This window comes from Sphaerodactylus townsendi, linkage group LG03 (genome assembly GCF_021028975.2).
Source record: "Sphaerodactylus townsendi isolate TG3544 linkage group LG03, MPM_Stown_v2.3, whole genome shotgun sequence".
Taxonomy (NCBI): Eukaryota; Metazoa; Chordata; class Lepidosauria; order Squamata; family Sphaerodactylidae; genus Sphaerodactylus; species Sphaerodactylus townsendi.
The window spans coordinates 166,927,106-166,943,037 of NC_059427.1; the positions used below are offsets into that span (position 1 = coordinate 166,927,106).

Sequence of the window (15,932 nt, forward strand, 5' to 3'; positions counted from 1 at the left end):
CCCTAGGGCAGGGGTGTCCAACTCTGGTGCTTCAGATGTTCATGGACTGCAATTCGCATCATTGGCCATGCCAGCAGGGGCTGATGGGAATTGTAGTCCATGAACATCTGAAGCGCCAGAGTTGGACACCCCTGAAATAGCACTTACATAGAGAGATTTTTAAAAATCCCTATGTAGTCCCCCTCCCCACTACAATGGTAACACTAAATGAAAAGAGAAAAAGAAACCACACACACCTACGAACACCTACACATGTACGCAGTGACCTCCAGTTGCCTCACTAAGCATCCAAACATAATTCTAACTCCGTGCTTATAATTAATATTTACATTTTTTTTCACTTTTAGTCCTCCTTAAAAAATTGTCTTAATCCAATACGCTGTTTTCATTTAAGTCTCGAATCCTGCCATTGTTTTCTGTTTGGATTTGTTTTCAATAAGTAGTCCGCAAAGAATTTCCAATCTTTCAGAAAATTGTCCATATTCTTGTCTTTAATAACCGCTGTTTGTCTTTTTATATCGTTTCTATGCATCGTTTCCATTTTGCTGGTCTAGGACCGTAAAATTAAAGTAAGTAAATTTCAAGATTACTACCCTGAGAGCTAAGACTTACTAGTATGGTTGTTGTGGGTTTTCTGGGCTGTGTGGCCTTGGTCTGGTAGATGTTGTTCCTAACGTTTCGCCTGCATCTGTGGCTGGCATCTTCAGAGGTGTATCACAGAGGGAAGTCTGTTACACGCTGTGTCCAGTGAGAAGAGAATGGACACACTGGATACAGTGTGTAACAGACTTCCCTCTGTGATACACCTCTGAAGATACCAGCCACAGATGCAGGTGAAACGTTAGGAACAAGTTCGACCAGACCACGGCCACGCAGCCCGGAAAGTCCACAACCACGTTGAACCCAGCCACGAAAGCCTTCGACAATACTTACTAGTATCTTGGTGGTGTAGGCACTGTTGATGGCGATGGCGTGGACCAGCAGGTCTAGCGTCTTGGGGGTCAGGTTGCTGGGGTCAGGGGTCTCCTTGTAATGAGCATCACCCATGAAGCACTGCACAACAGTCATGCGGTTGGTGGTGAGTGTGCCGGTCTTGTCAGAGCAGATGGCGGTGGCGTTGCCCATGGTCTCACAGGCATCCAGATGGCGAACCAGGTTGTTATCTTTCATCATTTTCTGTGGTCAAGCAAAGAGGTTTTAACAGTTTGGGGGGGTCAGTAACCATTATTATTATTTATTATTTTATTAAGCTTATAGGCCGCCTATCCCCGGAGGGCTCAAGGCGGCTTCCAACATGGCTGTTACATCAACAGCAAATCAACAACATAAAATACTAAAATCGTTAAAAACCTAAGAACTAAGCAGCAGTTTACAACAAAACTATAGGTTAAACAACCCAATTCATAAATTATTTAAGACAGGCGCCCCGCCAAAGGCCAATAAAAAAGGAAGGAAAGGGAGGAAGTAGGCAGGGCCTGCGGTGGAATTTATACATAAGGCAGGCCCAGCTTTAATAAGATGGAACGGCAGTCTCAGTTTTGATTTCAATTTCAGTGTCGGTATCGGTAGGGGGCAGTAGATCCAAGGCCGGCCTCCCCAAAAGCCCGGTGGAAAAGCTCCGTCTTGCAGGCCCTACGGAACTCATTAAGGTCCCGCAGGGCCTGCACAGCCGGAGGTAAGGCATTCCACCAGGCAGGGGCCAGAGCCGTAAAGGCTCTGGCCCGGGTTGAGGCCAGCCGTATCATTGCAGGACCAGGGGTCACCAGTAGATCTGCCGCTGTCGGTTTAGCCGCATCGACCTATGTGGGACATAAGGGGTGATGCGGTCCCGCAGGTATAAAGGCCCCATGCCGCTGCAAGGCCTTAAAGGTTAAAACCAACACCTTGAAAACGATCCGGAACTCCACCGGAAGCCAGTGCAGACGGCACAGCACAGGGGTGATATGATCTGAATAACCACCACCTGTTAAAAGCCGTGCCGCTGCATTCTGGACCAGCTTCAACTTCCGGATCAGTCGCAAGGGAAGGCCCGCGTAGAGCGAGTTACAATAATCAAGCCTCGAGGTGACCGTCGCATGGATCACAGTGGCCAGGTCGAAGGAAACTGTGCTAAGGACAGAATGGAAGTTGGACCCAGCTCAAAGGGCAACGTTGTGGAACTGAGCTTTCGAAGAAGAAGAAGTGGTGTTTGGATTTATACCCTGCTTTCCTCAACCCTAAGGAGTCTCAAAGTGGCTCCAAACTCCTTTCCCTTCCTCTCCTCACAACAGACACCTTGTGAGTTGGCGGGGCTGAGGGGGCTCGGACAGAACTGTGAACCCAGCAGGATTCATGTGGAGGAGGGGGGAAACAAACCCGGGCCACCAGATTAGAGTCCATGGCACATGTGGAGGAGTGGTGAATCAAACCTCCAGATTAGGCCCCTTCCGCTCATGCGGAATAATGCACTTTCAATCCACTTTCAATCCACTCTGCAGCTGAATTTTATTGTGCAGAATAGCAAAATCCATTTTTAAACCATTGTGAAAAGGGATTGAAAATGCATTATTCTGCCTGTGCAGAAGGGGCCTTCGAGTCTGCTACTCTGAATTGCGACACCATGCTGGCTCTCGGCCCAATTGAGCCACCCTAGAGGTGTGCCAGGGTCTCTGGGGATGGCTGTGGGATGCCTCTCTCTTGATTGATTTTTTATATTTATTTATACTTTCTATTTATTTGCCGCCCTCCCCTGAAGGGCTCCCAGCGGTGAACAATACAATATACTATTAACGGTGATATTTAAAACCAATAACAATATTGTGCAGAATAGCAAAATCCATTTTTTAAATAATTGTGAAACAAAACCAGAATAAAAATACAAAAATAAAACTACAGAATAAAACTCAGATGGTGGTAAAAAAACAAACAAACCCTCCCCCCCCCAAGCCCACCGGAGGCCGGAACGATTAGAGGGCAGGAACCTTCAATCAGCTGCTTAGGGGTCAAGTGGTCCAATTGATCCCTATGAGCTCCTGGTCCTCAACCTCCCAACTTCTTGACAATTCAGCAACTTCCCTGAACCAAAGATGAAGTTATCCCTATATGGATCTGACAGCATTTGAGATAATATGCCGTACTGATGGTTTCCAGACACAGGTAAGACAGCAGGACATTCCCTTTTTTAAAAAGACTCCTATCTTTTTGTTTTATCTTATCTCCAAATCTTTACTAAAAATATTTAAGCCAGGTATCCTCCCCAAATGCCTACTTGCAGTTCTACATTTCAAAGGATTGGGGGGAAAAGGGCAGCTGCCTCCAAATATACTCAGAGGGATGAGCTGCCCTCCCCAATGAGAAACGACTTCCCAGTGGGCATCCCATAACCTTCCAATGGTTCCCTTTAACCTAAGGTTAACCTAAGCTACCACCACCACCGACTATCCGGGCCCTGCGGGATCTTGGAGAGTTTCGCAGGGCCTGTAAGACCGAATTGTTCCACCGGGCGTTTGGAGGGGCCGGCCGCTGATGCCCCCTCCCCTTTCCCCCTCCTTTTCCTTACATTCTGGGTTCTCCGCTTCTCTGTTTTATTTTCCAGGGTGGATCTATGAAGTTCTGTTTTTACAATTGGATGCCAATATAACATTATTGATTGCTGTTTTAATGGGGTTTTATTGTAACGATTATTTTATTGTGTTGTTCACCGCCCAGAGCCCTTCGGGGGAGGGGCGGTATATAAAACCAATTATTTATAAATAAATAAATAAATAAATAAATAAATAAATAAATAAATAAATAAATAAATAAATAAAAGGAGCAAAGAAAGCCCTTCGGGGATAGAGCAGTCTATCAAATCGAATAAATACATTATTATTATTGTTGTCGTCTATTATCATTATCATTGTAGATTTCACAGCTGCCAGATCTTTAGCTGGTTGTTGGCCTTCATGACAATTCGAGCCTCACCCAGAGGCCTAGGAAGTTGTAATGTATCAGCGTAGTATTCGTGCAGATCCCAGCAGGGCTGCCTTCTGAATTTGACAGATGTTAATTTTATCAATTTGAAGATGTTTCAAGTGCTGCCCTAGTGTTTTGGGATGGCGCCCAGCGTGCCGATTACCACTGGGACGACCTCAGCTGGTTTGTGCCATAGACGGTGAAGCTCAGATTTTCAAATCGGCGTATCTAGTGACCGCCTCGTGTTCTTTTTTTTCAATGACCCTGCTGTCACCGGGGACCGCTGGTCGAGCGCGATGGTCACTTTCTTGTCCCTCGCATCATGGTGATGTTCGGTGTATTGTGTTTCAAACACTTTGTCCGCTTGGATTCTCAAAGTCCCATTGGTGATCTTGACCTTCTCATTTTCCATTACTTTCTCTGGACAATGTTCCCACCAGTTCTTAGCTGTTCTTATGTTGTAATTCTTGCATAAATTCCAGTGGATCATGTTGGCCACTGAGTTGTGTCTCTGTTTGTACTCAGTCTGGGCAATCTTTTTGCAGCAGCTGAGGACATGATCTACAGTTTCATCAGCTTCTTTGAACAATCTGCATTTTGCATCATCCGAGGATTTTTCGATTTTGGCCTTGATCGAATTTGTTCTGATGGTTTGCTCTTGGGTGGCTAAAATCAGGGATTCAGTTTCCTTTTTCAGAGTTCCAGTTGTTAACCACAGCCAGGTCTTTTCGTTATCCACCTTAAGAACATAAGAACATAAGAACTAGCCTGCTGGATCAGACCAGAGTCCATCTAGTCCAGCACTCTGCTACTCGCAGTGGCCCACCAGGTGCCTTTGGGAGCTCACATGCAGGATGTGAAAGCAATGGCCTTCTGCTGCTGCTGCTCCTGAGCACATGGTCTGCTAAGGCATTTGCTATCTGAGATCAAGGAGGATCAAGATTGGTTGCCATAGATCGACTTCTCCTCCATAAATCTGTCCAAGCCCCTTTTAAAGCTATCCAGGTTAGTGGCCATCACCACCTCCTGTGGCAGCATATTCCAAACACCAATCACACGTTGCGTGAAGAAGTGTTTCCTTTTATTAGTCCTAATTCTTCCCCCCAGCATTTTCAATGAATGCCCCCTGGTTCTAGTATTGTGAGAAAGAGAGAAAAATTTCTCTCTGTCAACATTTTCTACCCCATTCATAATTTTATAGACTTCAATCATATCCCCCCTCAGACGTCTCCTCTCCAAACTAAAGAGTCCCAAACGCTGCAGCCTCTCCTCATAAGGAAGGTGCTCCAATCCTTCAATCATCCTCGTTGCCCTTCTCTGCACTTTTTCTATCTCTTCGATATCCTTTTTGAGATGCGGCGACCAGAACTGTACACAGGACTCCAAGTGCAGTCGCACCACAGCTTTATATAAGGGCATGGCAATCCTTGCAGTTTTATTATCAACTCCTTTCCTAATTATCCCCAGCATAGAGTTTGCCTTTTTCACAGCTGCCATGCATTGAGTTGACATTCCCATGGAACTATCAACTAAGACGCCCCAAATCCCTTCCCTGGTCTTTGTGACTGATAGCACTGATCCCTGTAGCTTGTATGTGAAGTTTGGATTTTTTGCCCCTATGTGCATCACTTTACATTTTGCTACATTGAACTGCATTTGCCATTTCTTAGCCCACTCACCTAATTTATCAAGGTCCGCTTGGAGCTCTTTGCAATCCTTTGTGGTTCTCACCACCCTACATAATTTGGTATCATCTGCAAACTTGGCCACCACGCTACCCACCCCTACACCTTGTCTTTGATTTTCTCCAGAAATTGGCCGTGCAGCGCTTTGTTGTGCCAGCTTTCAGTCCTCATTTTAATCACATTTTTTTCTGTATTCTTGTTTGGTTTTCTGGGTTTGCAGCAAATGTCTGTTCTTCAATCAATGCCTGTTCTTGACTTTCCTTCACATAATCGGCCAGTGCATGCTTCCCCTCTTCCACTGTTTGCTGTATTTGCAGTAAGCCCCTGCCTCCAGATCTCCGGGGAAGGTATAATCTATCAGTATCACTGCGTGGGTGTATTATTATTATTATTATTATTATTATTATTATTATTATTATTATTATTATTATTATTATTATTATTATTATTATTATTATAATACAAAACAGTTATACACAGCAAACAAGATCAATATGCTGGATTTTAGACATATCACACGTCGCCGATACCTCCCAAGCATCTAGGACTGTGTGATGTATCGACCTAATAATGCGTTCAGAGCCCAGTAGGGTGGTTTCCTTTTGCCGGGACATATGGTGATTTTGTCAGCCGCTATTATTATTATTATTATTATTATTACATTATTATTATTATTATTATTATTATTATTATTATTATTATTATTATTATTATTATACAAAATACACGGCAGCCAGGTATCACTGTAGGTGTTGGTCTACGTCACCATCGAGCCCCAGCCAGGGGCCTAGGATGTTGTGACGTATCGGCGAAGGATGTTTGCGGAGCCCAGCAGCGTGGCTTTTTGAAGTTGACAGATGTTGATTTTGTCGATGTTAATTTGTTTCAAGTGCTTCCCCAGATCTTTTGGGGATTGCACCCAGCTACCACGACCACTGGCACCACTGCTGCTGGTTTGTGCCAAAGGCGCTGGATCTTTAGATCCAGGTATTTCGCGATCTTTTCATGTTGTTTCTCGTTGACTCTACTGTCGTTGGGTATTGCAATATCAATGATCCACACCTTTTCTGGTTCGACAATGACAATGTCAGGTGTGTTGCGCTGCAAGACTTTGTCTGTTTGTATACGAAAGTCCCACAGTATCTTGGCTTGCTGATTTTTGAGGACTTTTTCAGTTTGATGTTTCCACCAGTTGTTAGAGGTGGGCAAGTCATAATTTTTGCAAATGTTCCAGTGGATCATTTTGGCCACACTGTTGTGGCGGAGTTTGTAGTCAGTCTGCGCAATCTTTTTGCAGGAGCTGAGTACATGGTCCACAGTTTCATCCGCTTCTTGGCAGAGTAACTTTTGTCAATTTTCACTTTGATTGCATTTGTTCTTATCGCCTGTTCTTGAGCGGCGAGAATTAGGCTTTCTGTCTCTTTCTTTATGTTATGTTTTCCTGATGTTAACCATCCCCATGGACAGCACTTAAAAACAATCGGCGCTGACAAAAGCACCATATGTCAGCTGCAAAAGGCCACCCTACTCTGCTCTGCATGCATTATTCATTGATACATCACACAGTCCTAGATGCTTGGGAAGTGTCCGACATGTGATTTTAATACAAAATCCAGCATATTGATCTTGTTTGCTGTGTATAACTGTTTTTGTATCAATAATAATAATAATAATAATAATAATAATAATAATAATAATAATAATAATAATAATAATAATAATAATAATAATAATAATAATAATAATAATAATAATAATAATAATAATAAATCATCTGTCAAATTCAGAAGGCAGCCCTGCTGGGATCCGCACGAATATTACGCCGATACATTACAACTTCCTAGGCATCTGGGTGAAGCTTGAATTGTAATGAAGGCCAACAACCAGCTAAAGATCTGGCAGCTGTGAAATCTACCATAATAATAATTAAAAGGAAGGAAAAAGTGGCTTCAGTCACATTCTGAAAAGACAGGAATCACCAGAAAAGACAATAATGCTAGGAAAAGTTGAAGGTAGCAAGAAAAGAGGAAGGCCCAACCTGAGAGAAGAAGAGAAGACTTTTGGATTTATACCCCACCTCGCTCTCCTGTAGGGAGACTCAAGGTGGCTTACAAGCTCCTCTCCCTCCCTCTCCCCACAACAGACACCTTGTGAGGTAGGTGGGGCTAAGAGAGTTCTGAAGAACTGTGACTTGCCCAAGGTCACCCAGCAGGAATGCAGGAGTGCACAGGCTAATCTGAATTCCCCAGCTAAGCCTCCACAGCTCAAGCGGCAGAGCGGGGAATTAAACCCAGTTCCTCCAGATTAGAGTACACTGGCTCTTAACTACTACGCCACTGCTGCTCACTACTAGTACTACTACCAATAATAATAGCTTGGAATTGCACAAATACTACGCCGACACATTACTATATCCTAGGTTCTTGGAAAGAACTCGATGCATATGAAGGCCAACAACCAGATTTGGAGGCTGTGATTTCAGATGACGACGATGATACGACAAATTGAAGGCAGCAGGAAAAGAGATGGATGGAAGCAAATAGAGAAAGCCAAGTCTGCAGGGCCTGAGCAAGGCTGATAATGATAGAACATTTTGGAGGATGTGAATTCACAAGGCCAACATGAGTTGGAAGCAGCTTGGTGACACTTCACACATATACGCACACAGACACATCCAGGAGATAGCGAAGAAAGACATCTTGGTCAAGGGGAATCCTCATAATCCTCAACCTTACTAATGATCTCGATGGGCCTTTCCCCACTTACCTTAAGCCCCGCGCTACTTGAGGAGAGTAGCGTGGGGTCCCCCGGCACTCCCCACGAGAGGGGCGGCGACAACGCAGCCGCCCTGATGTTGCCGCTGTCACGCCCCCTTAGTGCGAGGCATCCCTGGCACTCTTGCAAAGGGGTCTTGCAGAGCACGGGGTCGTGGGGAAGTTTGGGCACGTGCCAGGGATGCCGCACGCTGGGAATTGCGCGCAGCGACGGCGGCCGAGGGAAAAGTGGGGAAAGGCCCACTATTTTATTGGCTGACTCTGCACAGGCAACACAGGCTCATGTAACCCATTTCAGCTGCCTGTGCCACCGTTTGCACAGCGGGTGAAGGGGCTAGCCAAGATAGCTGGGATCCCGGCGGCAGCTGGCAGCACGGTCCGCGCAGGAAATACTGTGTTTCCATGCGAACCGCTCAGCCGAGAATCCCTCCGCCCAAGAATCGACCCCCTGAGAATACCCACCCACCCACTTACCTGAACAACATGGCAGCCACCGATTAGAGAATTCACTCTTATGGCGGCCACCTGGAGAACCCACCAGAATGGTGGAAAGAAGGGTGGGTGGGAATTGAACGCTTCCTGCTTGCTGTAGTTCACGCAGGCAAGCAGGGAGCGTCTGAATCCCGGTAGCGACTTTCTTTTAACCCGGGTTCAGGAAAATAGAATGGGTCAGAGGCATTTGGGGGGCGAGTTCTTTGGGTGGTAGGATTCAGCCCCAGTGGTGGGATTCAGCCAGTTCGCACCACTTGGGCCGAACCGGTTGTTAAAATGGTGCTTGTAAACAATCAGGTGCTAAATTATTTGAATCCCACCACTGGAACTCCCCCCCCCCAATGCTTTTTAAAGGGGCCTGAACCCATTCTATTTGGTCTGTGCAGAATCACCCATTTTGACCCTCCCTCCTGTGACCCCTTGCATGGGAGAGAGAAAAAAAAACCCAGCCCAACCCAACTGATTCTAGCTGTGACTTCTTACTAACTTGCATCTTCTCACCATTTCATCTGCCCGCCCTGAGCATCAAAAGCAGAAAGCGACTGGAGGAGAGAATTTTCGGACGGCCTCTGCAGAAGAGAACAGTCCTTTTCCTGCCCACCCGCTTTGGAAAGAATATCATCTCTAACGGGAAGGCTCCGAATGCCGAGCGTGGGCACAAAAAACTCTCTTCCTCACCTTCACAGAGTACGCTAAGGAGATGGTGACAGCCAGTGGCAGGCCTTCCGGTACTGCCACCACCAGGACGGTGACGCCGATGATGAAGAACTTGACGAAATATTGCACGTAGACCGGGGTGCACTCAGCTGCCCACGTCTTCCCATCGATAACAAAAGTCTGGATGACGAAGTACAGGACCAGGATGATAACAGTGATGGCCGACATCACCAGGCCTGGGAGGAGTGAGAAGAGGAGGAGGAGGAGAACACTGAGAACACCCCTCCCACCTTCGGATTGGGATATAAGGACTGGGGATCTCCACTCCTACTTGCATCTGATGAAGGAAGCTTTGACTCAGGAAAGCCCATACCCTAAAAGTCTTCCTAGTCTAAGGTGCTACTGGACTCGACTCTAGTTCTTCTACTGCAGATCAACATGTCTACCCTCTGAAACCAAGACTGAGAACATGTGATCCTCAGCAAGAAAACATGCAGCCACAGCCGGGCGCACGTCTCCCCTATGAATCTGTCCTGCCGAAGGCGGACGCCCCAGTTAGTGGAATGATCAAGCAATCCCAGACTCTGGATCTGCAACCAGATGAGGGTGGGTCTCTACAGGGCCCTCAGCATCTTATGACTTTCCTCTCATGCTCAATTCAGATTTTCAGTCTTAAACTCAAGTATTCGGGAGTGAGCAAAAATTCTCAGGAAGAGAAAGTCTGTTGGGAAGAAAAGAGGGTGGGACAATCTCTTTCCATGTCTCTATCGGTGCCCAGGGGCTTTGCCTTTACCCTCCTCCTGGGGGAGGGGAGACCTGATGTCTTCGTGAAATACTGTTTATTTACCAATTGCTGGAGCAAAAAGGGAGAATCAGCAAAGGTTAACTGCGTGGCCTCAAAACAACATCACATTTCTCAGCCCGCTCTCTACCACCCCAGCGGAAAATTTCAGCCATTCCGTTGTTGGATGCGCCATCTCTGGCCCCTTTCCAGGTTAGACAAAATTGATATGGCACGTGTTTGGGACAGCCACAGGTCACTGGACCCTATCAAGTTTATGGGACAGAATGCCATGGCCCAGCAGTCAATGAAGAAGGTTCTCAACACAGCCTGGAGCATCGTGCTTTGGAGGTGTCGCAAGCACAACAGAGAGGAAAAAGGCTGTTCTGAAAGCACTATTTGGCTATCTGAGAACTTCAGCTTTACTTAAAAAAAAAAAGGACAAGTTTCTAGGCCTGCCATTTCCAGGATAAGAACATAAGAACATAAGAACAAGCCAGCTGGATCAGACCAGAGTCCACCTATGCCAGCACTCTGCAACTCGCAGTGGCCCACCAGGTGCCTTTGGGAGCTCACAGGCAGGAGGTGAAAGCAATGGCCTTCTGCTGCTGCTGCTCCTGAGCACCTGGTCTGCTAAGGCATTTGCAATCTCACATCAAGGAGGATCAAGATTGGTAGCCATAAATCGACTTCTCCTGCATAAATCTGTCCAAGCCCCTTTTAAAGCTATCCAGGTGAGTGGCCATCACCACCTCCTGCGGCAGCATATTCCAAACACCAATCACACGTTGTGTGAAGAAGTGTTTCCTTTTATTAGTCCTAATTCTTCCCCCCAGCATTTTCAATGAATGCCCCCTGGTTCTAGTATTGTGAGAAAGAGGATATGGGCAATGCTTATAAAAATCACAGAAACTGGAATCATAGCTAAATAAGATGTAAGGCCGAACACACTCAAACGAAGTCGAAGTTATAAGAAAGGAACAAACGTTATTGACTTGTGTCGGCCTAGCTACAGGGTGCTGGAACTGAGGGTTCTTGCCCTTAGCTCCAGCATATATGGGACATTTGAACAGGCGGGTCGTGGCTGCGATTGGTCCCTTCTCCCACCACCGCAAATTGGCAGGGACTGGTGGATTCTGGGGAACGTAGTCCTGACACAAGATTTCTGGGGATGGAGCTTTGGTGCTCAGAACAGCTCCTCGCTCTTCCCCAATCTTGATGTGAAACAACAGAAATAACAGAATAATTTGTGGACAATAAAAAGAAACATGGACTTTATAAAGCGCTAGAAGGTTTCAGTCTTGGGTACTTGAGAAAGCGCGTGCAGCCAAATATTCCTGCCCGGACACTGAAGTCGAAGGGAGGGGGGGCTGGATGTCCTGCCCCCTTTGGAGGTGAGGCAGGTGGAGGTAGCTGGGAGGGCCTTCTCAGCAGTGGCCCTTGTACTGTGGAATGCCCTCCCACCATAGGCCCATTGGATGCCTACTCTCCTGGAGTTTGGTCACCTGGTGAAGACTGACCTCTTCACACAAGTGTTTGGCTGATTCCCCACCTGCCGGGATGAGGGAGGGGCCTAGAGCGGTCCTGTAAACTCCTCCCTCTTTTGGGGGCAGTTGGGGTGGGAGTTTTAGAGTTTAGAACATTTTATTGTTTTAGGATTGGTTTTTATTGTCTGGTATTTTACTATGGCTTTTATTATAACACACACTGAGACTGTTGTCAAGGGAGAAGAATGAATCTAAATAGTAAATAATAATAAACAATTAAATGTCCTCAGTTTGCTCCAGCATGCACATCTGGAAGTGCCAGTGTTGGACACCCCTGTCCTAGGTAGCTAATGTAAGGTGACCAGATGATCACCTTGTAAACCCGAGACGGGGGTAGGCGGCTGCATGCACAGCCGCAGAACCACACTGCCTTCTGGGGCGCTGCCGTTTCCCGCCCTGTGACAGGGTGGGAAACGGCAGCGCCCCAGAAGGCCGTGCTCCTGCGGCCGCACGCGCGGGAGGCTGCCGCACTGCCTTGCGCCCCAGAAGGCAGTGCGGCAGCCTCCCAAAAATCGGGACAATGCAAGGAACCCACGGGACGCGGGACAAATTATGCGAAGGCGGGATTGTCCCGCCAAAAGCGGGACGGCTGGTCAGCCTAATCTAATGCCTTTTTTTGCCAAGTGAAAAGCATTCGATCCTGGCTGCATTCTGTGCTCTTCTCTTCCTGCCTCGGGGCTGACCCTGAACAGGGAACGTCTCTGATTCTACTGTGCTGCCCCACATACCTGCTTTCCCGATTTGTACAGCCAGTTTGGTGAGCTTCCCCTGAAGAACGGATTTCTCTTTTTTGGGCACACTGGCTTTCTTCTTCTCCCTCTCTTCCATCTCGCCGCCCTCGGCACTTTTCAGGGGTTGCATCTCCATGGCGACTGCCCCGTCCTGTTTTTTGGCTGCGCAGACAAAGAGCAGACATGGGTTCACCCACAGTGGAACACACCTGTTTCGTTGGTACCCAAATCGCTGGCCCTTCTCTTCTGCCTTTAAACAGCACCCCGCACAGAGAAATCAAGCAGATAAAGGATTTCCCCTTTGCTTATCTTTGACCTCTTCCTTTGTCCATGCCAGACTGATGTTAAAAGCACACAGAAAGTAGGTCCAGAGGAAGGCTAGATTCGTGTCCCACTGTGGCGCTTCAGATGTTCATGGGCTACAATTCTTATCAGCCCCAGATAGGCCATGTCAGCAGGGGCTGATTGGAACTGTAGTCCATGAACATCTGAAGTGCCACAGTTGGACACCCCTAGAAGCTTTGATTCTCAAAAACTCACACCCTAAGATTGTCATAAAGGGCAGGGAACAAATCTAAATAATAAATACCCTGAAAATCTAGTTGGTCTCTAAGCTACTACTGGACTTGAATCTAGTTGATCTGTTGCAAACCAACCAGGCTGCCCTCTGAAACTATCTTTGGAGACAAGGTGGCATTTCTGCCCCGGAGGGCCTTTTCCCCTTTATATGGCAACTTTATTTGCTTCTTCAGGATACTTCCTAGCTAGAAATTGGTTTTGGAACAGTTTTCTAGTTTTTCATCCAGTAGAGGGAAGTTGATATATAACAAGTATCCCAGTAGAAGGAAGTTGACGTATAAGGCACATTTAGACACACTGACTGTCCCCTAATTTTTTTCTTATGGAAAATCAAATCCATGCCCATATCCAATGACACACACTTTTCTCACATGGAAATATCCCCTAGGTACAGATAATAGGGGGGAAAGGAAGGTGGCATGATATAGCCCAGTGGTGGCAAACCTATGTCACTCCAGATATTCATGGACTACAATTCCCATCAGCCCCTGCCAGCATGGCCAATTGGAATTGTAGTCCATGAACATCTGGAGTGCCATCGGTTCGCCACCACTGATATAGCCCCATGTTGGCGAATTTCGAAGGCTAAGCAGGGTTGGTGCTTGCAAGGAAGACCACCAAGGAAGGCTCTGCAGAGGAAGGTGATGGAAACCCTTGCCTTGAAAGCCCATTGTTGGGGTTCCAGAAGTTGTAAGCTAGGCATGGAAAATGAGAAGGTCAAGATCCTGTGGGACTTTCGAATTTAAATGGACAAAGTGTTGGCACATAATGCACCAGACATCATAGCGATTGAGGATAAGAAAGTGACCATCATTGACATAACTGTGTCCGGTGACAGCAGGGCTGTTGAAAAAGAACACGAGAAGGTCACTAAATACCATGATTTGAAAATCGGGCTTCAGCGTCTATGGCACAAACCAACTGAGGTCATCCCAGTAATAATCGGCACGCTGGGCGCCATTCCGAAAACACTGGGGCAGCACTTGAAACATCTTCAAATCGACAAAATCAACACCTGTCAGATTCAGAAGGCAGCCTGGCTGTGATCTGCACAAATACTACGCCGATACATGACAACTTCCTAGGCCTCTGGGTGAGACTCGAATTGTAATGAAAGGCCAACCACCAGCTAAAAAACTGGCATCTGTGATATTAATCATCATCATCATCATCATCATCAACTTCTTCTTCTTCTTCAAGTAGATTTGCCAACCTCCACGTGGTACCTCTCTAGGAATTTCCCAAGAACTCTCTAGGACAGTGGTGGCGAACCTTTGGCACTCCAGATGTTATGGACTACAATTCCCATCAGCCCCTGCTAGCATGGCCAATTGGAAGGGGCTGATGGGAATTGTAGTCTTCAAATCTCCAGGAATTTCACAATCTGGACTTGGCAACCCTAGAGACCCTACCCAGGTGCCAGAATTTCGGACCGCAAGAGCTGCTCACTCAAACAAGACTTTGGCCTACTTTGATTGTCCTCCGTTAGAACAGATCTCTTTTTTGAACACATCAGTTCTTCATTTTGATGTTTACACTCTGTTTTTCTATTCAAATTGGGGGGGCTGTTATATTATCCTCACCGTGACAACCCTCGAGGTAGGCTAGGCCAGGAGGGCCAGCTTCCCTGTCAAAGCGGAGATTCGAATCTGGGTCTTCCTCCAGATCCTAATCCGACACTCTAACCATGCTGGATATGATACAAATGATGGGAATAGACAGGTCTAGAATCAATCTGGGACCACAGCTGAAGAATGGATGAGAGAGGAGGCATTTGATAGGGGGTGGGGGTGGGGTGGGGGGTATCCTGGAATTTTACCTTTGTTTTGATTATTCTCCACTGCCCCATCTTGCTGCTTCCCTACAACAGAAGAAGGGAACGACAAACACAGGACGCTTGAGAACAGACAACACAACACCAGCATGGCACACACACTGGGGAGGCAATGGGTCTTGAGAAGGCAGAGATGCCCCCCTGTCCCACCCTGCCCCGGCAAGGGAGCTTCAGACTCAGCTGCAGCTGGAGACGTTCAGGGGCTGAGGAAAGACACCTCCAGGGGCTCGTTTGTCCACCCCAGCCAGCGGTCTTGTGTTCCGGTCTACAGCTTCTGCCCCAAAGGGAGCTCGGCGGGACTGATGGAGGAAGGACATCTTGTCCATTGCGGCTAGAAACTCCTGGTGCGAGGCAAGGGCCGAAGGGGATCTCTATATGCCAGAGGCATCCAACTCTGGCGCTTCAGACGTTCAGGGACTACAATTCCCATCAGCCCCTGCTGGCACGGACAATTGCAGGGGCTGATGGGAATTGTAGTCCATAAACATCTGAAGCGCCAGAGTTGGACACCCCTGCTACCCTGTTTCCCTGAAAATAAGACAGGGTCTTATATTAATTTTTGCTCCAAAAGATGCGTTAGGGCTTATTTTCAGGGGATGTCTCATTTTTTCCCCATGATTTTGCCCCCCGCCGCCGCCCCCCGACCAGATCAGCTGCTCCGGGGAATCTGTAACTAGGGCTTATTTTTTGAGCAGGGCTTATATTTCAAGCATCATCCCCAAATCCTGAAAAGTTATGGTAGGGCTTATTTTCGGGGCAGGGCTTATTTTCGGGGAAACAGGGTAGTATATGCCTTTCAGAGATACGCACAGGCTAGGCCCATGGTGGCGAACCTTTGGCACTCCAGATGTTATGGACTACAATTCCCATCAGCCCCTTCCAGCATGGCCAATTGGCCATGCTGGAAGGGGCTGATGGG

General features: G+C 47.1%; 1 protein-coding gene across 1 annotated transcript in view; it reads right to left on the reverse strand.

Moving 5' to 3' along the window:
* The window catches only part of LOC125427996 (plasma membrane calcium-transporting ATPase 3-like), a 28,314-nt gene that overhangs the window by 873 nt on the left and 11,509 nt on the right, over positions 1-15,932 (reverse strand). Inside the window, exons 2-5 of the mRNA XM_048487570.1 lie at positions 14,999-15,042; positions 12,598-12,762; positions 9,563-9,777; positions 934-1,176 (exon numbers count right to left, since the gene is read on the reverse strand). Of these exons, the coding sequence (XP_048343527.1) occupies positions 934-1,176; positions 9,563-9,777; positions 12,598-12,736 (597 nt within the window). The 5' untranslated portion in view covers positions 12,737-12,762; positions 14,999-15,042. The remainder of the gene's footprint in view (positions 1-933; positions 1,177-9,562; positions 9,778-12,597; positions 12,763-14,998; positions 15,043-15,932) is intronic.